Raw genomic sequence first — 25,549 nt, 5'->3', positions numbered from 1 at the left:
CTTCTTTTTCTTTTTTAAATTCAACTTCATTTTGAAAAACTTTTTTTTTTTTTTGAGACAGAGTTTCGCTGTTGTTGCTCAGGCTGTAGTGCAATGGAGTGATCTCAGCTTCACTGCAACCTCCGCCTCCTGGTTTCAAGCAATTCTGCCTCAGCCTCCTGAGTAGTTGGGATTACAGGTCCCCACCACCACGCCCAGCTAATTTTTTGTATTTTTAGTAGAGATGGGGTTTCACCATGTTGGCCAGGCTGGTCTTGAATGCCTGACCTCGGGTGATCTGCCCGCTTCTGCCTCCCAAAAGTGCTGGGACTACAGGCGTGAGCCACCTCACCCAGCCAAAACTTTCTTTTTGAGACAGAGTTTCGCTTTTGTTGCCCAGGCTGGAGTGCAATGGTGGTGTGATCTTGGCTTACTGCATCCTCTGCCTCCTAAGTTCAAACGATTCTTCTTCCTCAGCCTCCCGAGTAGCTGGGATTACAGGTGCCCGCCACTATGCCCAGCTAATTTTTGTATTTTTAGTAGAGATGGATTCACCATGTTGGCCAGGCTGGTCTCGAACTCCTGACCTCAGGTGATCCACCTGCCTCTGCCTCCCAAAGTGCTGGGATAACAGGTGTGAGCCACCACGCCCAGCTGAAAAACTTTTGTAGAGAATGTTTTGATAACCTTTGATCACTTGCCATATCCCAGGGTGGTGTGAAACTAGCATTTAAAAACATTAATGTACATGTAATACTTGTTCTTGGCCTCCATTACTTAAATTTAAGTTTAGTACATCGTTGTTATGCAGTCTGTAAATATTAATTAGCCCACTTACATTCTGAGTTATTTTAATATTTTCTTGATTGCAGGAAATCTTCACCGAACCAGCAGTGTTCCTGAGTATGTCTACAACCTACACCTGGTTGAAAATGATTTTGTTGGAGGCCGTTCCCCTGTTCCTAAAACCTATGACATGCTAAAGGTAGGATATCAAAGAATGTAACCCTAGTAATCAGATTACCATGAAAATTTTTCAAACTTCCTAAGATTATTTTTGAGTGTTTACTTTTCCCAAGTATTATCATTTCCTAAATGAGCTTTAAGAAAATTGATTATTGTGAGGATACCATGGAAAACTAGGGATGTTAAACATTCTTACATCCTAGTGCAAATAAATATGACTCAAGTCAACCAAGTCTTATTTTCAAAAAGCCTTTACCCAGAAAGGGGCAAACTTCTCGTCATCTGATTCAGAGAAACGGATGTGTTGGGTAATAGTCCCAGAGTAATTAGTCCTCAGCAAAGCTGAAATCTGATTTATGCCTCCTTTAAACTTTATTTCTCTCATGTGCAGGCTGGCACAACTGCCACTTATGAAGGTCGCTGGGGAAGAGGAACAGCACAGTACAGCTCCCAGAAGTTGGTGGAAGAAAGGTCCTTGAGGCATCCTCTGAGGAGGCTGGAGATTTCTCCTGACAGCAGCCCGGAGAGGGCTCACTACACGCACAGCGATTACCAGTACAACCAGAGAAGCCAGGCTGGACATACCCTGCGCCATCAAGAAAGCAGGCGGGCCGCCCTCCTAGTGCCACCGAGATACGCTCGTTCCGAGATTGTGGGGGTCAACCGTGCTGGCACCACAAGCAGGCAGCGCCACTTTGACACGTACCACAGACAGTACCAGCATGGTTCTGTTAGCGACACCGTTTTTGACAGCATTCCTGCCAACCCGGCCCTGCTCACGTACCCCAGGCCAGGGACCAGCCGCAGCATGGGCAACCTCTTGGAGAAAGAGAACTACCTGACGGCAGGGCTCACCGTTGGGCAGGTCAGGCCACTGGTGCCCCTGCAGCCCCTCACTCAGAACAGGGCTTCCAGGTCCTCCTGGCACCAGAGCTCCTTCCACAGCACCCGCACGCTGAGGGAAGCTGGGCCCAGTGTCGCCGTGGATTCCAGTGGGAGGAGAGCGCACTTGACCGTTGGCCAGGCGGCGGCAGGGGGAAGTGGGAATCTGCTCACCGAGAGAAGCACTTTCACTGACTCCCAGCTGGGGTAAGTCCCCTCCTGACTGCAGCTCAGTCATTGCCAGCACATTCTGTTCCCACAGCCCTGACAGCATGAGCTGGCACTTCTGGAGCTTGAGAGAAAGGCTTCCAGAGATAAGTGATTAAAATAATGACTTTTCAGGCAGCTGCCTAATTGACAGATCAGCCTATTTACCTCGGGGACAGGGGCCAGGCTACCTGCTCACATGGCAGCTTTGTGCAGAAATGTGACATTTAGTCCATCTGTTCCAGATTAGATGCTGGCTGAAGGGACCCTACCCCTCAGCCATATGAAAATCTGCTCTAAACTCCAAAGTAGGCCAAGAAATGGAGAACTGCACGTGTATTTTCTTCATCATCCCATGAAATAAAAGGAAAAAATGCTTATTCCTAGTGCTAAGTGTGAACCTCAAATGCCATTTTGATAACTGTGACTGTAAAAAGAGCTAAGGAAAGATGGCTAGATGGCTGACTTCTAGATGTCTCTTCTTCCTTTGATACTTGGTACCTTTTACATTTCTAGTGTCAGTGATTTGAAGGGGTGTTCTTTTGCCCATATTAAATTATTAAAATAACTGAATTTTTAAATCATTCCTTTCCCTTCCTATTTACTTTATAGCTTGACTAAATTAGCGTTTGGAACTTAACCCTTATTCAAATTTAATGCCTGAGCACAAATTTTATAAACTGAGCACGTTACTAAGAGAAAGATTGAGAAATGGATGGCTGATTAGATCAGTAACTCCTGCAATAACGATCTAACATGATTAGGATAAAACATTAGATATGTTATTGTCATTTGATTGCTAAAGTTGTCTAATGATAGGTATTACCTCTAAACATCCCTTCAAGTGAAATTGTACAGCATGCTCACTGACCAGATAGGCATCATTGATAAACTACTTCTCAAAATGATGAAGGCTAATCTAATCTTAACACAGGAAATATTTTTTATGATGTAAAATTCACCATGAGATTTGTAACTTTTTTTTTTTTTTTTCTCTTGGCAGCCCAGGCTGGAGTGCAGTGGCACGATCTCGGCTCAGGGCAAGCTCCGCCTCCCGGGTTCGCGCCGTTCTCCTGCCTCAGCCTCCTGAGTAGCGGGACTACAGGCGCCCGCCACCACACCCGGCTAATTTTTTGTATTTTTGGTAGAGACGGGTTTTCACTGTGTTAGCCAGGATAGTCCGGAAATACTGACCTCGTGATCCGCCAACCTCGGCCTCCCAGAGTGCTGAGATTACAGGCGTGAGCCACCGTGCCTGGCAAGATTTCTAACATTTCTTATAGTAAGCAAACCTTTGGCAATATGAGCGTACTTACCAAGAGGAAAAATGAGCCAGGAGCAGTGGCCCAGGCCTGTAATCCCAGCACTTTGGGATGCCCAGGCGAGCGAATCACTTGAGCTCAGGAATTCAAGACCAGCCTGGCCAACATGGTGAAACCCCATCTCTACAAACAATACAAATATTAGCTGGGTGTGGTGGTGTGCGCCTGTGGTTCCAACTACTCGAGAGGCTGAGGCGGGAGGATTGCTTGAGCCCAGGAGATGGAGGTTGCAGTGAGCCAAGATTGTGCCACTGCACTCTAGCCTGGAAAACACAGTGAGACCTCGTCTCAAAAAAAAAAAAAAAAAAAGAGAGAGAGAGAGAGAAAGTGTAGCAGGTCATTGTTTATGGAGGAAAAAGCTGATAAAGGCTTTTAAACAGGTAATTCAAAATTTATGGAATGCCTACCATAGTCTAGGATTTGTGATAGCCACAATTTTAGCAAAATGATTTTGATGGTAAAAAAATTATTATCCGACATCCTCCAACAGCTGGCGTTCTCTTCCTTCATCTCTGTGCCCCTTGCTTCTTGAACCACCCTGTCACTTCCCAGTCTCTCGTCAACCCACTGCAATATGATTTCAGTCCCCTCCATTCCACCTAAACGGTCTCCTGACAAATGTAGCAATAACTGCCTTACCTGCTACATTCTAAGCAGACACTATATTGAGTAATATAAACAGTCCTTATATTACTCAACCTGCGGGTGGTGTTTGAGACACCATGAAATTCTCTCATCCCTTGGTTTTCAGGGCACTAGCTTCCCCTGGTTTTCCACTCAGCTCTCCAGCCATTCTTTGTTAGTCTTCTCTGCATGCTCCCTTTCTGTCTGCCCAAAGGAGGCATCTTCAGTAACCCTTCTATTCCAAGTCTTGATGCTCTTCCAGAGAGGCCCTGTGTACCTCACTTTTATCCTTATAGTTCTCAAAGTTTTGTCTGCAATTCCATCCTCGATGCCGAATTCTGTACCTATATGAAAATGTAACAATCTCCTACATACTTCAAACTCAGCATGTCCTAAACTAAACTCATCATCTCCCTGTCCTCAACTTCCACCCGTCTCCTCCTGCTGTAGTCTACTATTTTCAAACCTGGAAGTCATTCCTATCTTCTCCCTCTCTAGTCACCTATCACCAAGCCATATTTTTCCTTCTATAATGGGTCTTGAATTTTATCCTTCTTTCCATTTCCATTACACAGGCCTCTCTGCCTCTGGTCTTGCTCACTCAGAACCGTTCTCTAGGACTGTCAGAATTACCTTTCCACGTCTGACTGTTTCTCTCCCCAGTTTATAACCCTTCCATAATTCCACTAAGTGTTCATGCTTTTAGGCATGACATACGGGGCCCAGTTGTGTTTTCAGCTCTGCTCATCACTTCAGCCTCTTCTCCTTCTACTCTTCTCTGCCGTTCGCCACCACCATCCCCAAACATACCCACATAACCAATACCCAAACCACCTGGAACCTCTTTACTTTCCTTAATGCAAGATATTCATCCGTATTCATTCTCTCTCTCTTTCCTTCTTTACCCCCACTCCAGACCTTTACATATGCAGCTCTATTTTTGTCTGACTACTTATAATTCTGGATTTAGCTCAGATACCGCCTTTTTTCTGACCACTTCCTTCCCAGTCTAGCTTAGGTGCCCCAGATGGGAGCCTTGTGAGCCTTGTGTGAGTGTCTCTATCAGAATATTATATTGTGGCTACTCATTTGCTTATCTGTTCTCCCTCTGGACTTTGAGCTTTTTGTGAGTGCTCAATCATCTTTATATTCTCAGCACCCTAAAATGGAAGTAGGTCTATAGTAGGCACTGTATAAATATATGATGAGGCCAGATACAGTGGCTCACACCTATAATCCTAGCACTTTGGGAGGCCCAGGCTGGAGGATCGCTTGAGCCCAGGAGTTTCAGGCCAGCTTGGATAACATAGGGAGACGCCATTTCTCTTACAAACAAACAACTTAGCCTGGCATGATAGTTCCCAACTGTGGTCCCAGCTACTCCGGAGGCCAAAGTGGGAGGATTGTTTGAACCAGGGAGGTTGAGGCTACAGTGAGCTGTGATTGTGCCACCGTACTCCAGCCTGGACAACAGAGTGAGATCTTATTTCAATAAATAAATAAGTATATAGTGAAAGAGTGAAGGAATAACAGAAAGGAGAAATGAAATATAAGCTTTACTTTTTGCCATCTAGGTTCTTTTGTTGCTCAAATTCTACAAGTATTAGTCATACTATTTTTGGATTATTGTTTTAATAGACAGGGCAAATTGTATTAGAATATTTAATCATATTTCAAAGAATAGAAGGAACACTTGGGGGTCAAGAAATTTAAAAATAATGAGTAAGAAATCTGTTCCTGAGATTTCCCCAAATTCTAGAGAGTAGAAATCATAGAAATCAACTTTTTTCTCTGATTTTGAAAGGAAAATTTAGCTGTCTGTGAAAAGGAGAGGGAACCAGAAATATTTTGTGTAATGAGGAAGATAGATGCCCAACGTGGTGCCTGTGCCTACCTGACCTCCCCTTTTCCTCTGCTGGGCTCCACTCCTCATTTCAGTTCCCCAGGCTGCTCCCTGGGACACCTTCCCTGAGACCACACACTGTGTTCTCCTTGGTCCTGCATTGTCAAAACTCTGTCCAGCCTGTATTTTGAAGATTTAAGTTTTTATGCCTAGTGAAACTCCCACATGTAAAGGAATATTCTTTCATATATGTTGAATATTAACTGGATAAAACCATAAACCTGCATAATGACCTAAGTTATTAAACAATGGACCTGGCTTTCCAAAAGAAGAATGGGTGGTTAAACGGTTACTAATGCAGCTAAAAACTGAGACTTGGGAGTATAAGAGAGACAAACTGATGAAACCCATGTTCTAAATCAAACTGATGAAAAAGGTTTAAAGAATCACCACAAAAAAAAATCCAGATGAATTTTTCTAAAACCATGATTTATGACCTGTTGGAGACTGATGGTTCTGCAAATGAGTATTAGGGTCTTCATAGGTCCTTCCCAGTAAACATCACAGAAGATGAAAATGGGCCGGGCGCGGTGGCTGAAGCCTGTAATCCCAGCACTTTGGGAGGCCAAGACGGGCGGATCACAAGGTCAGGAGATCAAGACCATCCTGGCTAACACGGTGAAACCCCGTCTCTACTAAAAAATACAAACAAACAAACAAAAAACACTAGCCGGGCGAGGTGGTGGGCACCTGTAGTCCCAGCTACTCGGGAGGCTGAGGCAGGAGAATGGCCTGAACCCGGGAGGCGGAGCTTGCAGTGAGCTGAGATCCGGCCACTGCACTCCAGCCTGGGAGACAGAGTGAGACTCCGTCTCAAAAAAAGAAAAAAAAAAAAGAAAAAAAAAGATGAAAATGGACCAGGCATGGTGGCTCACACCTGTAATCCCAGCACTTTACGAGGCCAAGGTGGGCGGATCACTTGAGGTCAGGAGTTCGAGACCAGCCTGACCCACATGGTGAAATCCCGTCTCTACTAAAAATACAAAAATTAGCCAGGCATGGTGGTAGATGCCTGTTATCCCAGCTACTTGGGAGGCTGAGGCAGGAGAATTGCTTGAACCCAGGAGGCAGAGGTTGCAATGAGCTGGTATCATGTCATTGCATTCCAGCATGGGTGAAAGAACAAGACTTAGTCTCCAAAAAAAATAATTAAATAAATAAAATTAAAGATGAAAATTGAGTGGGATGTATGATGGTCTAGGAGAAGAGCAGTGAAAAATAGGATATGTCATCAAGTGCTAGGTTGTGTGATACATATTAGTGTCTACAGAAATTTAAAGAACACAAGAGCAGGGCTGGGCATGGTGGCTCACAACTGTAATCCCAGCACTTTGGAAGGCTGAGGCTGGCAGATTGCTTGAGCCCAGGAATTTGAGACCAGCCTGGGGAACATGGCAAAACCCCATTTCTACAAAGTGCAAGAATTAGCTGGGCATGGTGGTGCATGCCTGTAGTCCCAGCTACTCAGGAGGCTGAAGCAACAGAATCACTTGAGCCTGGGAGGTCTAGGCTGCAGTCAGCCGTGATCGTGACACTGCACTCCACCCTGGGCAACAGAGTGAGACCCTGTCTCAAAGCAAAACAGACAAACAAACAAAACCCACAAGAGCATTGTACTTTGGGATTAGTTGAGGGAGACTAAGCAGAGAGGATGGATCTTCTCTAGGACTGACAGTCAAATTTGTGACCAAGAGCACTGCAGAGCAGAAAACAGAGCATATTGACTTCCCTCCACATCATAATTACTACCTGCTTTAGTTCTTTGATTTTTCATCTCCTTCAACTATACCTTTTTTTTCCATTTCCATTTTTAGCAGCCCAGTTCAAGCCTTTTTTGCCTCTGCTGAACCTTTTATAGTGTCCTCAACACTGTCTCTTTCTTTCGAGGAACACATATCCATTCCAGAGTCATCTTTCCAAAGCATTGCTTTCATCATACTTTAAAATATTTGTGGGGATTTGCATTTACTGAGCGTCTGACAACACTTGTAGGAGCTATCCATTCATTATTTTATGTTTGCTTTGCCTTCAGAGGTGTAGCCATATTCTAACATCACGGGAACCAGCCCGTGCAGGGCTGTGTTGTTAGTTGGCAGGAATGCTGGCTACTGGGGGATTACACACACACAAGTTACAGTGTTGTCTTGCTTTGTTTTTTTTTTTGTTTGTTTTTTTTTTTTTTTGACAGTTTCACTCTTGTTGCCCGGGCTGGAGTGCAATGGTACGATCTCGGCTCACTGCAACCTCCACCTCCCCGGTTCAAGCAATTCTGCCTCAGCCTCCCGAGTATGCTGGGATTACAGGTGCTTGCCACCATGCCCGGCTAATGTTTTATATTTTTAGTAGAGACGGGGTTTCACCACATTGGCCAGGTTGATCTTAAACTCCTGAGCTCAAGTACTCCACCTACCTCGGGCTCCCAAAGTGCTGGGATTACAGGTATGAGCTACCGCTCCCTGGCCAAGTTACTGGGGTTTTTTTTTCCCCCTGTAATGTCTCATATTCCGACCAGTGGTATTTTACACTGCTTTCTCTTACATTTTTAAATTTATACTGATACCATTTTAAAAATTGTTGAAATGACTCACTTCTAGAGAATATGGTCAGGGGTCAGTGAGGCTGGGGAACAGCTTTCTCTTCCTGATCCTCCAGCCCAGGCCCATTGCCATCTCTTCAAGCCACATTTCTTGAAGCCGGCTTCAAGAAATGTTTCATTAAGTGAGTGCGGAGAGAGAGAAGGAGGGAGGAAGAGAGAGAAAAGGGGCTGGAACGGGAGAATGCTGTAGGAGAATAGAGGAGGAAAGAATAGCTCTAGCCGGGATAAGGGCACAGAAAAGATTTCACAGAAATGAAGATATTTGAGCTGAGGCAGGAGGATTACTTAAGACCAAGAGTTAGAGGCCAGCCTGAGCAATAAAGTGAGGCCACATCTCTACAAAAATTTAAAAATTTGGCTAGGCGCAGTGGCCCATGCCTGTAATCCCAGCACTTTGGGAGGCTGAGGTGGGTGGATCACGAGGTCAGGAGTTCGAGACCAGCCTGGCCAACATGGTGAAACCCCATCTCTACTAAAAATACAAAAATTAGCTGGGCGTGGTGGTGGGCGCTTATAATCCCAGCTACTCAGGAGGCTGAGGGAGGAGAATTGCTTGAACCTGGGAGGCAGAGGTTGCAGTGAGCCGAGATCGTGCCACTGCACTCCAGCCTGGGTGACAGAGCAAGACTCCGTCTCCAAAAAAAAAAACTATTTAAAAAATTAGCCAGGTGTGGTGGCATGCAACTGTAGTCCCCGCTACTCAGAAGGCTGAAGTGGGAGAATCATTTGAGTCCAGGAGGTTGAGGTTATGGTGAGCTATGATCACATCACTGCACTCTCACCTGAGTAATAGAACAGGACTGTGTTTTTCTAAAAAAAAGAAGAACAAGAAGAAATGAAGATATTTGAATTGAGTCTTGAAGAATGGGTAAGAATTAGGTAGTATGATAAGCTTGCTGGAAAAGTTAAAGAAGGTGGCTTGTGAAGAAGGTGGCAGTGTTTAGAGAAGGATTAAAAGCCCGGTGTGATTGGAGGGGTGTAGTAGATCCAAGGAGGGGAAGGAAAAGAGGTTGAGGATGACAGGAAATGGAGTCAAACTTGGGCCAGAATGTATGCCATGTTATGGAGTTGGACTTGATAGACAGTCAGACAGAAAGTTGACCCCCTGACAGCTGTAGTAAACCTTGCTGAGGAAGTCTTCACTTCTTTTAGGAATTTTTTTAGTGGTAAAGTGAAATCGCATTGGATTTCCTAAGTGTGAACACAGAGCTTCTAGGTGAATCATGTTCAGGAAAATAAAGGATTAGAGTAATGGAATTATTTGTGGGTGTTAGAGATGGGAAATTCAAACTTCCCTGAGTCACGTATGGCTTATGAGATGGATTAATGGCTCAATCTTTTTTTTTTTTTGTTTTAAAGCTGCATAACAGAAGGCTACTCTTATGAATGATTTTTCATCAGTTAATACACCCGTGATGGCTGGTAAAGACTTTGCCACTGAGCTTGAGACTAGACTTACAGAGTTTTGACTTCTCTGTAAAGGCCTCAGAGTCCATGAATGTAAAATATTTCCCTCTCCTTTAAAAGGTGTGTGTATATTAGATAAAAACATTAGATAAAAGTGACTCAAATTCTAGTTTTAATGGTAATAGCCTGCATTTTTTTTAACCAATTATAATTGACTCGTGTGAGGCACATTAAAAATATGAGATCATTATATAATTCTCAGTATAGATGCCAGAAATTTTCTGCTTCACTTTTAATACCCTTTATACTTATGAGGTAACCCTTCTGTGTTTGAACATGTGTTTCAGAAGCAGGGGGTATTAGTTTTTAGTCATGAGGCACATTACTCCTTAACGCCCCCCTGTACCACAGCCACCCACACACAGGCACACCCTTCACAATGCTGCACACACTCACACCTATACACATGTGCATGTATTCATGGGTTAGCCTAATAGAAAAGAGTATTTACTCACCGTACTTGCTAGTAGATATTGGAAAACTCCTTCTCAGGATGTCTCCAGTGTCTTTATTACCTGGAATGAATCAGGTATAACCCTCTTTGAAGCCAAAGAACAGCCCTATATTACCTTTAAAGCGTGTCTTTAGTCATTGTTTGTTTGTTTGTTTGTTTGTTTTTGAAACAGAGTTTCGCTCTATTGCTCAGGCTGGAGCGCCGTGCAGTGGCATCACCGAGGCTCAATGCAGCCTTGACCCCCCAGGCTCAAGCGATCCTCCCACCTCAGCCTTCCGAGTAACTGGGTCTATAGGTACATGCCACCACACCCAGCTGATTTTGGTTTTTTTGTTTGTTTTTTGTAGAGATAGGGTCTCACTATGTTGCCAGGACTGGTCTTGAACTCCTAGACTCAAGCATTCCTCCTGCCTCAGCCTCCCAAAGTGCGGGGATTACAGATGTGAGCCACCGTGCCCAGCCTAGAAATAATGTTTAATTTCTGTAAACAGATTTCTTTTGAATTATTTTTAAAGTCTTACTGTGCCTTTAAAGTTGCTTTTAAAGATGTAAGAATCATAGGATACATATTTATCTTTTTTCCTTTTTTTTTTTTTTTTTTGAGATGGAGTCTCATTCTTTTGCTTAGGCTGGAGTGAATTGGCACTATCTCTGCTCACTGAAATGTCCACCTCTGGTTCAAGTGATTCTCCTGCCTCAGCCTCCTGAGATTACGGTTGTATACCACCACACCCAGCTAATTTTTTGTATTTTTAGTAGAGATGGGGTTTCAGCATATTGGCCAGGCTGGTCTTGAACTCCTGACCTCAAATGATCCACCCACCTCGGCGTCATATTTCTTTTTAAAAGTTCAGCTTCTTTCTTTGGTATATGGTATAATTCAATCAAATGACATCATCCAATGTCTCCCATCTGATCAGAGCTGGAGAATTTCTAGCCAGTAGTCCCTCTGCCTTCCAATCTTGGGTGCTGATTTTTCTTTTGGCTGAAGAAAAGCCAAGGTTCAGATGTTCTAGTGCTTCCCAGTATTAGCTGAGTCATCTCTGGAGGACCAGGTTGCTAGGCAGGAGGTGGGAGGTTTGGAATCTGGCTGAATCTGTGCCTGTTTGTCTAGGAATGCAGACATGGAGATGACTCTGGAGCGAGCAGTGAGTATGCTCGATGCAGACCACATACCACTGTCCAGGATTTCTGCTGCAGCCACTTTCATACAGCATGAGTGCTTCCAGAAATCTGAAGCTCGGAAGAGGGTGAGTGTCATCTTCAGTCCATTGCAAAGCGCAACACACTTTCACTTCTATTATGACGACCTTGCACACTGAAACCAGTACTTTATTTAAATTTTTAAAAATCGGGACTGGGCGCAGTGGCTTACGCCTATAATCCCAGCACTTTGGGAGGCCGAGGCAGGTGGATCACGAGGTCAGGAGTTTCAGACCAACCTGGCCAACATGGTGAAACCCCCATCTCTACTGAAAATACAAAAATTAGCTGGATGTGGTGGCAGGTGCCTGTAATCAGCTACTCTGGAGGCTGAGGCAGGAGAATAGTTTGAACCCAGGAAGCGGAGGCTGCAGTGAGCCAAGATTGCACTATGGCACTCCAACCTGGATGACAGAGTGAGACTCATCTTAAAAAAGAAAAAATAAACAAAAATTTCATTGAGGTCTTTTACTTTAAAAGGAAACAGCCACTCATTACCAAAAATATTTCCTGCTATTCCGAAATGCAGAAAGTAAGTCCCTACACAAACTTCCACTTTGTTTTCTTGTCTCCCCAACATCTCCATTTAGAACCATCCCCAAAGGTGAGTGTTTTGCAACTTTTTTTCATTCAATGATTCCATTAACATTTGCAACAAAGTTGTTCAATGAATTGCTTTGTGCATATGTCGTTTGACTCTTTGTTCCTGTAGGATAGATCCTCAGAGATGGAATCAATAGGTTATTTTATATTTGTTTAAAAAAGTGATATAAAAAATAAAAAAAAAGAAAAGAAATAAAAAGTGATATATTCATGAGGGAGAAGGAATCACAGCTCAAAAAGGTGTTCGGTGAAAAGTCTCTTCTACTCTAAACTCCAGCGTATATATTCTCTCTGTTCTCTTTCAGTCTTTTTTACACACAAACACATATATCAATTTTTTTTTGTCTTTCCAGAGATATTTTATACACATAGAAACAATTGTTGAAACAGTAGATTGAGTATCCTTTTTAAAACATGAAATAATAAATGATAACTTACTACTTACAGTACTTTGTTTTTCCACACTATATCTTGGAAATCTTCAATATATATTAATCTTACCTCATTCTTTCAAGATGCTGCATAGATTTCTGTTGTTAAATGTATCAGTTTTGTTGATTCATTTTTTAACAACCTTATTGAGGTACAATCTGACATAGTTTTGACATGTTTTGACACTATAAAACCATCATCACAATCAAGATAACAAACACATCCATTACTTCCAGTGTTTTCTTGTGCCCCTCTGTAATCCATATATCCCACCTGCCCCTAACCTACTAACAGCCTCCCAAAACAACCAATGAATGATCTGCTTTCTATTTTTTGAAACAGGATCTGACTTTGTCACTTAGGCTGGAGAGCAGTGGTGCGATCACAGCTCACTGAAGCCTCAACTTTCTGGGCTCAAGCAATCCTCCTACCCCAGTCTCCTGAGTAGCTAGCACTGTAGGTGCACACAACCACACCCAGCTAATTTTTGTATTTTTTGTAGAGGTGGGGGTCCCACTGTGTTGCCCCCAGGATGGTCTGGAACACCTGGGCTCAAGCAATTCTCCTTCCTTGACCTCCCAAAGTTCTGGGGTTACAGGCATGAGCCACCATGCCCAGTCGTGATCTGGTTTCTGTCACTATAGATTAGATTGAATTTTCTAGAATTTTATATAAATGGAATCATATAGAATATAAGCTTTTTTTGGTTTGAATTCTTTTACTCAGAGTAAGTCTTTTGAGATTCACCCATGTCGTGTGTGTCAGAAGTTTTGGCTGTTACAAATAAAGCTACCGTGAACATTTGTGTACAAGACTTCATGTAGACATATGATTTCATTTCTCTTGAGTAAATACGTAGGCGTAAATGCCTGGATGGTATGATAGGTTTATGTTTGACTTTTTAAGAAACTGTGAAACCATTTTACAAAGTAGCTGTGCCATTTCACATTCCCACTTGCAGTTTATGAGAGTTCCAGTTCCTCCTTATCTTAACGTTTGATATAGTGAGCCTTAATGTTAGTCCGTAAGTTTGTAGAGGTGTTTTATTATGGTTTTAATTTGCATTTCCCTAATGACAAAGGGGTTGAATTTTTTTTTTTTTTTTTTTTTTTTGAGATAGGATCTGCCTCTGTTGCCCAGGCTGGAGTGCAGTGGCACAATCTAGGCTCACTGCAACCTCCACCTCTCGGGCTCAGGTGATCTTTCCCACCTCAGCCTGCCAAGTAGCTGGGCCTACCGGTACACTACCACACCTTGCTGATTTTTGTATTTTTTGTAGAAACGGGGTTTCACTATGCTGCCCAAGTTGGTCTCCAACTCCCGAGTTCAAAGGAGCCGGCTACCTTGGCCTCCCAAAGTGATGGGATTACAGGCAGGAGCCACCACACCTAGCCAGAACATCTCTTTATGTGCTTATTTGCCACTTATATGTCTTCTTTGGTGAAATGTGTATTCAATTCTTTTGCCCATTTTTTTGTGTTTTGTTTTCTTATTACTGAATTTTGAAAGTTTGTGAATATTTTCTATACACAAGACCTTTTCCAGATATATAATATGGAAATATTTTCTCCCAGTTGCGCTTTGTTTTTTCATTCTCCTAATAGTTTTTCATTTTAATGAGATTTAATTTATTATGTTTTTTCCCTTTATGATTTGTGCTTTTCCTGTGTATCCAAGAAATCGTTCCCTATTCAAAGGTTAGAAGATAATCTATATTTTATTCTAGAAATTTTGTAAATGTTATATTTTGTAGTTGTTCTATGGTCCATTTGTGGTTAATTTTTTATATATTGTAAGATGTGGACTGAAATTCCTTTTTTTGATATATGTAAATTTAATTGTTCAGGTGTCATTTCTTGCAAAGACTTTTATTTCACTACTGAATTGTTTTTGTATCTTTGCTGAAAAGGAATTGATCAAACGTGTGAGTCTATTTCTGGACTGTATATTCTGTTCTATTGATCTGTTTGTCTTTTTTTTTTTTTTTTTTTTTTTTTTTTTTTTTTTTTTTTGAGACAGAGTCACTCTGTTTCCCAGACTGGAATGCAGTGGTGCAATCTTGGCTCACTGCAGCCTCTGCCTCCCAGGTTCAAGCCATTCTCCTGCCTCTGCCTCCCAGGTAGCTGGGATTATAGGCATGTGTCACCACGCATGGCTAATTTTTGTATTTTTTTAGTAGAGTCGAGGTTTCATCATGTTGGCCAGGCTGGTCTTGAACTTCTTGCCTCAAGTGATCTGTCTCCCTCAGCCTCCCAAAGTGCTGGAATTTACAGGTGTGAGCCACTGTACCCAGCTGATTTTTTTTTTTTTTTCTGAGATGGAGTCGCTCTGTCACCCCGGCTGGCGTAATCTTGGCTCACTGCAACCTCCACCTCCTGGGTTCAAGTGATTCTCCTGCCTCAGCCTCCTGAATAGCTGGGATTATAGGCACCTGCCACCATGCCCGGCTAATTTTTGTATTTTTAGTAGAGATAGGGTTTCACCATGTTGGCTAGGTTGGTCTCCAATTCCTGACCTCAAGTGATCCGCTCACCTCAGCCTCCCAAAGTGCCAGGATTACAGGTGTAAGCCATCACACCCAGCCTGTAAGATTATTTTTGAATGTTTACTATTCCCAAGTATTATTTCCTAAATGAATTTTGAGAAAATTGATATTTTGAGGGTACCATGTAAAACTGGGGATGTGAAACATGCTTACGTCCTACTGCAAATAAATATGACTCAAGTCAACCACGTCTTACTTTGAAAAGCCTTCACCCAGAAAGGGGCCAACTTCTTATCATCTGATTCAGAGAAACAGACACGTTAGGTAATAATCCCAGAGTAATTAGTCTTCAGCAAAGATGAAGACTATTTGTCTGTCTTTTTCAAATTCCACACTGTCTTGATTACTATAGTTTTGTAAGTCTTGAAATTAGGTAATGTTAGTCCTTCCATTTTATTCTTTTTCAAAGTTTTGGCTATTCTACATCTTCAGCAGTTCCATCTGAAGTTTAGAATCAGCTTGTCAATTTCTTAAAAAATAATTGCTGGAATTTTGTTAGAGATTGCACTGAATCTGTAGATCAATAAGGAGAAAATTGACATCTTAACAATATTGAGTCTTGTGACCCATGACCATGGTACATCTTAACATTTATTTAGGTCTTCAGTTTTTCTCAGCAGAGTTTTATAATTTTTACTGTAGAGGTCTTGCATGTCTTTTCTTAGATTTATCTGTAAGTTTATCATATTTCCAGATGCTATTATAAATGGTACTTTTTAATTTATATTTTTGATTGCTCATTGCTAGTATATAGAATAGATAATATATATGTTATATATATTTATGTGTGTGTGTGTATGTATATATATATGGAGAGAGAGAGTACTGGCTAGAATCTCTCCTACAATCTTGAAAAGAAATGGTTAGCGTGGGCATATTATCCTGTTTCTGATCTCAGGACGAAAGTATTCAATCTTTCTTTCACCCTTAAATATTATGCTACCTGTAGGGTTTTTTTTTTTATTTTTTGAGACAGAGTCTCGCTCTGTCGCCCATGCTGGAGTGCAGTGGTGTGATCTCAGCTCACTGCAAGCTCCGCCTCCCAGGTTCACGCCATTCTCCTGCATCAGCCTCCTGAGTGGCTGGGACTACAGGCGCCCGCCACCATGCCCAGCTAATTTTTTTTTTTTTTTGTATTTTTAGTAGAGACGGGGTTTCACTGTGTTAGCCAGGATGGTGTTGATCTCCTGAGCTCGTGATCCACCCGCCTCAGTCTCCCAAAGTGCTGGGATTACAGGCATGAGCCACCGCGCCCAACCCTGTAGGTTTTTCATAAATGACCATATCAACTTGAAGAACTTCCCTTCTACTCCTGCTTTAATGGAGTTTTTGAATCACAAATGGATGTTGGATTTTGTCAGATGCTTTTTATGCATTTATTGAAATATTTGTAGGGTTTTTAATTTTGCCATTATGGTAAATTACCTTGATTGATTTTGAAATGTTATTCCATTCATAAACCCCACCTGGTTATGATGTACTATCACTTTGTAGGTTTTATGACTAGACTTGCTAAAATCTTGTTTTCAATTTTATGTCTGTGTGTGTAAAAGACATGATCTGTACTTTTAGTATCTTTGATTCTGAGTTGAGGGTAATACTAGCCTCATAGAATTAACTAGGAAGTATTCCTTTCTTTTCAGTTTTTTGAAAGAGTTTGGTTAGAAATGGTATTATTTCTTCCTTAAATGTTTGGTAGACTTCAGCAGTGAAGCCATCTCAGCCTGAAGTTTTTTATGTGTAGAAGGCTTAGCTACAAATTCAGTTTCTTTAAGAGCTGCGGGGCTATTTGGGCTATCTGTTGCTTTTTTAGTGAGCTTTGGTAGTTTGTGTCTTTTAAGGGATTTGTCCATTTGATCTAAGTTGCCCCAGTGCTCTTTATCTGTTTGTGTAGATACTGTGATCATTTACCTTTACCTAAAATTTTGTTTTGTTTTGTTTTTTACAAATCCACTTTTATTTATTATTGTTTCATTAGTTTAAATCCTTGAGGGGTACAGCATCACTTGGACTCTGTGTCCAATAGCTCTAGCAGGAAGATTGCTTCAGAATTTGGCACAAACCATGCCACTGTTTTCGTGGGCCCAAGTTACCTTTCCCCAGATCACTCTGGTTTTGTTTGGTTTGCTGCCAGGAGTCACCATGTTGTTCTTTGCTTTGTATACATAAGGACATCTCTTGCCCAAATATAATTCTGTTTCCTCTCAGGCATAAACACCTTAATTTTAAGAAGAGATGTGTTCCCTTTGGTTCTGGAGACCCCACTTATAGCCAGCAAAAATGGCTTTGGACTACAGCCTGCTTTCCAGACGTATTTCCTTTTAGAAGTCCTGTTCCTAGCAGGCCTCCCCAGGATCCAAGATGGTGAAGCAAGAATATTTATTTATTTATTTATTTATGAGATGGAGTCTCGCTCTGTCACCCAGGCTGGAGTTCAGTGGTGTGATCTTGGCTCACTGCAACCTCCACCTTTCGCGTTCATGTGATTCTCCTGACTCGGCCTCCTGAGTAGCTGGAATTACAGGTGGGCACTACGTGGCCTGGCTAATTTTTGTATTTTTAGTAGAGATAGGGTTTTGCCATGTTGACCAGGCTGGTCTTTCACTCCTGATCTCGAGTGATCCACCCGCCTCTCAAAGTGATCCACTTGGGTCCTCCTCAAGTGATCTGTCTCCCAAAGTGCAGGGATTATAGGTATGAACCACCATGCCCAGACGATCTGAAGAATTTTCTTCTCTTTTCTTTCTTTTTTCTTTTTTTTTTGAGACAGAGTTTCACTCTTGTTGTCCAGGCTGGAGTGCAATGGTGCGATCTTGGCTCACCGCAACATCCGCCTCCCAGGTTCAAGTGATTCTCCTGCCCCAGCCTCCTGAGTAGCTGGGATTACAGGCATGTGTCACCATGCCCGGCTAATTTTGTATTTTTAGTAGAGACGGGTTTCTCCATGTTGGTCTGGATGGTCTCAAACTCCCGACTTCAGGTGATCCACCCGCCTCGGCCTTCCAAAGTGCTGGAATTACAGGTGTGAGTCACTGCGCCTGGCCTACTTGAAGAATTTTTGTTTTGTTTTGTTTTTTTGAGATGCAGCCTGGCTCTGTGGCCCAGGCTGAAGTGCAGTGGCACAATCTGGGCTCACTGCAAGCTCCGCCTCCCGAGTTTACACCATTCTCCTGCCTCAGTCTCCCGAGTAGCTGGGACTACAGGCGCCGCCACCACGCCTGGCTAATTTTTTGTATTTTTAGTAGAGACGGGGTTTCACCGTGTTAGCCAGGACGGTCTCAATCTCCTGACCTCGTGATCCGCCCACCTCGGCCTCCCAAAGTGCTGGGATTATAGGTGTGAGCCACTGTGCCCGGCCTGAAGAATTTTTAAAAAATATTTTAGTTCATCACCAGCAAACCTGCATTATTTCAGCTTTTGTATGTCTGGAAAAGAATTTCATCTTTGCTTTTGAAAGGTATTTTCACTGGCTTTAGAATTCTAGGTTGACCGTTTCTAAATATTAGTACTGAAAGTTGGCCACAGTGCGGTGGCTAATGCCTGTAATCCTAGCCCTTTGGAGGACTGAGGCGGGCAGATCACTTGAGGCCAGGAGTTCAAGACCAGCCTGGGCAACATGGTAAAACCCTGTCTCTACTAAAAATACAAACTTAGCCAGGTATGGTGGCAGGTGCCTGTAATCCCAGCTACTTAGGAGGCTGAGGCAGGAGAATCACTTGAACCCAGGAGGCGAAGGTTGCAGTCAGCTGAGATCGCACCACTGCAACTCCAGCCTGGGCGACAGCCTGTCTCTGTCTCAAAGAAAGAAAGAAAGTTGCTCCACTGTCTTCTCACTTGCGTCACTTGCATTGTTTTAGACAAGAAATCTCCAGTCATCCTTATCTTTCCTCCTCCATACATGTGTCTTTTCCAGCCCCCTCTGGCTGCTTTTAAGATTCTCTTTCTTACTGGTGTTGATCAGTTTGGTCACATGTGCCTTAGTGTAGTTTCTCTTAGTTTTTTGTGCTTGGGAGTTCACTGAGCTTCATAGATTTGTGAGTTTCTACTTTTCATCAAAATCAGAAAAATTTCACATTTTTTCTATTCCTCCTTTGGGAACTACAATCACATACATATTAGGCTTCTTTAGGTTTTTCTTTTTTAGTCTTCTTTCTCTGTGTTTTTAGACAAGTTCAATTCCTATGCTGTAAGTTTGCTAATATGTGTTTAATATGCCATTAATACATTAATATGTGTTTAATATGCCATTAATCTTTTACAGTGTATTTTTTTCTTCATTGTAGTTTTCATCTCTAAAAGTTAGATTTCAGTATTTTTATGTCTTATGTGTTTCTATTTAACATGTTCCATCTTTGCTCAAGATGTTTGAACATATGGAAGACAGATAAAATTGCTACCTTAATGTTCTTGTCTGCTAATTCTAACATCTGTGTCTATTCTAGGTAGCTTTTGATTGATTGGTTTTTCTCCACACTATGGGTCATTGAGCTTTGTTCTGGGTGCAATTAAGGTACTTGGAAACAGTTTGATCCTTTCAAATTCTACTTTGTTTGTTTGTCTGTGTTGAGATGGAGTCTTGCTCTGTCCCAGAGGCTGGAGTGCAGTGGTATGATCTCGGCTCAGCTTCCCAAGTAGCTGGGATTACAGGTGTGCGCCACCATGCTGGGCTAATTTTTGTATTTTTAGTAGAGATGGGGTTTCACCATGCTGGCCAGGCTGGTCTCAAACTCCTGACCTCGTGATCCACCCACCTTGGCCTCCCTAAGTGGTGGTATTACAGGCCTGAGCCACCACGCCCAGACCAAATTCTACTTTTTAAAAAAATTTTACTTTAAGCTCTGGGATACATGTGCAGTGTGCAGGTTTGTTGCATAGGTATACATGTGCCATGGTGGTTTGCTGCATTATCAACCCGTCATCTAGGTTTTAAGCCCCACATGCATTAGGTATTTGTCCTAATGCTTTCCCTCTCCTTGCACTCAAATTCTACTTTTAAGATTCGTTAAGTGGAACCAGAGCAGCATTTATTCTAGAGATAATTAATCCCTACTTCTTAAGGCAAGACACTTCTGAGAACTCTACCTAATGTAGCAGGAATTTTTGAGATTTTTCTGGCTGGCTGACAAAAATAGTCATTGTTCCTAGGCCTGTGTGAACATGGGGAACTGTTCCCTTAAATCCTTTTGGATGATTATTTCCCTGGCCTCAGACAGTTTCCTCATACCACGTGCACTAATTAATACTCTACTGAATACTAGCGGGCAGGTCCTGTGCAGATCTCAGGAGCTCCCTTTCTGTTCAGCTCTTTTCTCTGTGGCACTCTTTTCTGAAAAAATTCGCCCCTTTGGTCTTCTCAGACTCTGAGCTCTGTGCCCTCAACTCTATTGAGTTTCACTTAAGTTTTCTCTCGCTGCCCCGTAGCCTGGGAACTCTCCCAAGGCAGTGATATCTAAGGGATCGTTATCCATCATTTACTAATATTCAGTTATTGAAACCATTGTATGCTTTGTCCAATTTTTGTTTCAGGCAGTAGGTAAGTTGAGTTGTTAATTACTATTGAGTCATTTTTAATTTTGATAAATAACTCCCCAATAAGTCCTCCCAAAAACTGTACAAGTTTACACTCCCATCAACATTTTATCAGAGTGTTCATTTCCATGTACCATTACTACCACAAGGTATTATTCTTTTGTTTGTTTTTGTTAATCTGAGAAGCAAAAATAGGCATTTCATTATCATAGAAATTTTCTTATATTTTGAAATCAAGACTAGTAGTTGTCCAAAGAGTTATTGAGGGCCAGGTGCAGTGTCTCATACCTGTAATCCCTGCACTTTGGGAGGCCAAGGCAGGCACATCACCTGAGGTCAGGAGTTCAAGACCAGCCTGGCCACCATGGCGAAACCCCATCTGTACTAAAAATACAAGAATTAACTGGCGTGGTGACACGCACCTGTAGTCCCAGCTACTCAGAAGGCTGAGGCAGGAGGATAGCTTGAACCCAGGAGGCAGAAGTTGCAGTGAGCCAGGATCATGCCAGTGTACTTCAGCCTGGGCAACAGCGAGAGACTCTGTCATACAAACACACAAAAAAAGTTATTGAGAAAATTATTTTTTAAAGTGATAAACACTTTTATAGAATTTGTCGTCATCTTGCATGCATAAACTATGCCCATTATAGATCATCTGCCATTTTTAGTTTAAGTTTACAGTGGAATGAGAACTTAATGGAACTAATTCATCTGAGTTCAAATCCTAGTCTCTTACATTAATTCTATCCACCACTAATTACAGAGCTTTCTTAAGCTTTTCACCTTCATCTAGTCTTTCCAAAATATTCAGATTAATTTTCAGAGAAATAAGTACTCTTTCTATACTTATATTCCATCCATTTATAGAATAGGTAAGTAAGTTACATAATTATAACAAATACAATTGACGTAAATACACTGGGAAACAAACCTAAATTACTATTGGTAAACATGTAACTCAACTAGTGGAAATAGAAGTGCAAAGTCTCAAATAGAGTAACCTACCAGCTTTGATAGTACTCTGAGAATCAAGGAGGTTTCACAGAGGGAAAAGAGCATGTGGTTGGTAAAACTTGCAGTTCGGTTGAGTAAGTAAGGGTCACACAAAAGAGCTTCTGCTGATTTTTTTTCACTTGCATTTCATTAATTATTCATGAAGTTGAGCACCTTTTGGTGTGGTTTTTGACTTTGTATTTCTTCAGTGAATTGTCATTTTTAATCTGTTGTGTATTTTTTCTACTAAGATATGTTTCTTTCATAATGACTTACAGTTCTTTACCTATTACACATATTAATCTGTTGTTACTTATGTGGCAGATAGTTTCTCCTGCTCTATTTTTGTTGTTGTTGTTAACTTTGTTTATGGTATCTTTCATCATGCAGGATTTTAAAATTCTTGTGAGATCAAACTCAATATTTTTCATCTCGATGTCTGTATGTTAGATATTGCTTTAAAAGACCTATCTCTACATCTAGACTTTTCTGTTTCAAAAGTTGTGTAATTATGGAGTATTTCTCACTGACCCTTTGCCTATTTGCTCCATAGGAAGAATGAGTAAGGATTTTAGAAGATATTTAGCTAGTGATGAACCTTCTTTATACATATAGGTGAAGGGAATGGGGCTAAATATTGATCCTTTAATAGCTAGTCAGAGATAAATTTTTAAATATTTGTCTTTAAATATTTAAATACTTGTTTTAATATTTAGATTTAAATATCTTTAAATCTTTAAATATTTGTTTATCCCTGGTTTTGGGGGAGTTTTGTTTGTTTGTTTGAGACAGGGTCTTGTTCTGTTGCCCAGGCTGGAGTGCATGGTGCGATCATGGCTGACTGCAGCCTTGACCTCTGGGCGTCATTCCTCCTACCTTAGCCTCCCAAGTAGCTTGGAGCCACAGGCACGTACCACCACGCCTGGCTAATTTTTTTTTTTTCTCATAGAGATGGGGTCTCCCTATGTTCCCAGGCTGGTCACAAACCCCTGGGCTCAAGTAGTCTTCCCACCTCGGCCTCTCAAAGTGCTGGGCATTATAGGCATGAGCCACCACACCAGGGCAAAACTGGGCATCATTATGTATGCTTCGATTTCGTATTACAAATTACTGGAATATTTATTCTGTTGCCCAAGTTGGGCTGGATTTCTAATATCTCTTAAATTACTAATTTGATTAAAAAAATCATTTTGCTTACACATAGGATTGAAGTTGTGTTTGCTGGCTTGACCGTTACTCAGAGATAAAGCTAGAACAAAGACTGGTTTTGAGAATGATGAAACATGAAAATTATATGCAAAACTAAAAATGTATATGCTTCATAGAAAGCCTAAGAATTATAATGTTATAACCCAAGAACATTTGAAAAATCCTTATATTAAACATGGTACTATAGTTTTTAAATGTATGTATGAAAGAAAATTATAATTTGGACATAGAGATCAAAATTCTAAATCGTAATACTTTTAAAACCAGTAGCAGCTTTTCAGTCCTCATTTTGTTTGTTTGATTAGGATTTTTGGTGTTTTACACTGTTGATCTCTCTCTCTTTTTTTTTTTTTTTCAGACATGTTCTTACTCTGTTGCCCAGGCTGGAGGGCAGTGGCACTATCATGGCTCACTGTAGCCTCGACCTTCTGAGCTCAAGCAATCCTCCTGTCTCAGCCTCCCAAGTAGCTGAGACTACAGGTGCATGCCACTATGCCCAGCTAATTTTTAAACATTTTTTATACAGATGGGATCTCCCTACATTGCCCAAGCTGGTCTTGAACTCCTGGGCTCAAGCAGTCTTCCCACCTTGGCCTCCCAAAGTGCTAGGATTACACACATGAGCCGTCGTGCCGGCCTGAACCTGTTATCTTCTTTTGCTTTTCTTCTCTACTCTCCAACCCTCCCTCTGAACTTGTTCTTCCTGTTGGGCTGGGAGGCAGGACATTGGTGGCTTAATCATGGACTCTCAAGAGTCACTGCTAGCTGAATTTGAATTCCAGCACCCTAATTACATAGATGCCCTTGGGCAAGATATTTTACTTCTCTGAGCTTCAGCTTTCTTACCTATAAAGTGGAAATAGTTCTCCTACCAAGAGTTGTCCTGAGAATGCAATCAGATAATGGTGCACTGCCTGCCCCAAGGCAATAACTCCAAGTATATTGTTCCCTGTCAGTGAACGGTAGAAGGGTACTTCACCCAGGTAATTTGACACCAAAACTTGAATACTTTGAATCTTTTTTTTATTATTATTATACTTTAAGTTCTAGGGTACATGTGCACAACGTGCAGGTTTGTTACATATGTATACATGTCCCATGTTGGCGTGCTGCACCCATTAACTCATCATTTACATTAGGTATATCTCCTAATGCCATCCCTACCTGCTCCCCCTACCCCATAACAGGCCCGGGTGTGTGATGTTCCCCATCCTACGTCCAAATGTTCTCATTGTTCAATTCCCACGTATGAGTGAGAACGTGTGGTGAACCTTCTTTTTTTTTTTTTTTTGAGACGGAGTCTTGCTCTGTCGCCCAGGCTGGAGTGCAGTGGCCGGATCTCAGCTCACTGCAAGCTCCGTCTCCCGGGTTTACGCCATTCTCCTGCCTCAGCCTCCCGAGTAGCCAGGACTACAGGCGCCGGCCACCTCGCCCGGCTAGTTTCTTTTTGTATTTTTTAGTAGAGACGGGGTTTCACCATGTTAGCCAGGATGGTCTCGATCTCCTGACCTCGTGATCCGCCCGTCTCGGCCTCCCTAAGTGCTGGGATTACAGGCTTGAGCCACCGCGCCCGGCCGAACCTTCTTTTTAACTTACCTCTCATAGTCACTCGGTCTTCAAGTCCTATTAATGCTACTTTTAAAAGTATCTGGAATCTACCCACATCTTTCCCTCCCTACTCAGAGCTACTGACTTGGTCCCAGCACCATCTTCTGTTAATCCAGCTGTCTCCAGATTGACATCCCTGTCTCCATTCTTATCCATTCCTAATAGTCTCATGCCTCACGCACCCCAGGGAGACCTTTCCGATAACTGCCCCCATTGCCTGCAGGATAAAACATAAATCCCTTATTTAGTCGTAAGACCCCTCTTAACATGGTCTTATTTTCGTGCCTGTTTCATATCTCATTATTGAAGTAGTTACTGCCATAAATATCTTGCAAAAACTTACTATACAACAAATTCAAGTCTTTGATAAGAAATCTGAGAAATTAAAAAACATAAAAGAAAATGCACCCATAATCTCACCATTATCATTTTGGGTTTGTTCTCTAATTTTTAATGCATATATTTACATATCTTCAATCAAATTGCATATGTAGCTTTCTTTGTCCCCACAAAAGAAAATTTTTATTTCAATTTTTAAAAGTGTGCACAAATACAGGCTTGTTATTTGAAAACATAGAAAATGGCAGATCCTATTTATGACTCATACATTTGCCACTTCTCCCAAATTCCCTAATCTCATTTCCTTTTTGCTGTGTTTATAAGTAGAAATGCATAGATGTTTTATTCCATTTTTATTTTTTTTATTTTTTTTGAGATGGAGTCTCGCTCTGTCGCCCAGGCTGGAGTGCAGTGGCGCTATCTCAGCTCACTGCAACCTCTGCCTCCTGGATTCAAGCAATTCTGCCTCAGCCTCCCCAGTAGCTGGGATTACAGGCTTGCGCCAGCACGCCCAGCTAATTTTTTGTATTTTTAGTAGAGACTTGGTTTCACTATGTTGGCCAGGCTGGTCTTGAACTCCTGACCTCAAGTGATCTGACCTGCCTCAGCCTTCCAAAGTGCTGGGATTACAGGCATGAGCAATCACACCTGGCCTTATTCCATTTTTTAAATGACATATGAATTTTTA

General features: G+C 41.9%; 1 protein-coding gene across 1 annotated transcript in view; it reads left to right on the top strand.

Moving 5' to 3' along the window:
* PKP2 (plakophilin 2) overlaps nucleotides 1–25,549 on the top strand; it is a 109,806-nt gene that overhangs the window by 17,904 nt on the left and 66,353 nt on the right. Inside the window, exons 2-4 of the mRNA XM_010370988.2 lie at nucleotides 852–964; nucleotides 1,337–2,034; nucleotides 11,515–11,650. Of these exons, the coding sequence (XP_010369290.1) occupies nucleotides 852–964; nucleotides 1,337–2,034; nucleotides 11,515–11,650 (947 nt within the window). The remainder of the gene's footprint in view (nucleotides 1–851; nucleotides 965–1,336; nucleotides 2,035–11,514; nucleotides 11,651–25,549) is intronic.

This window comes from Rhinopithecus roxellana, chromosome 10 (genome assembly GCF_007565055.1).
Source record: "Rhinopithecus roxellana isolate Shanxi Qingling chromosome 10, ASM756505v1, whole genome shotgun sequence".
NCBI lineage: Eukaryota > Metazoa > Chordata > Mammalia > Primates > Cercopithecidae > Rhinopithecus > Rhinopithecus roxellana.
This window is presented reverse-complemented; position numbering and strand designations above follow the sequence as displayed.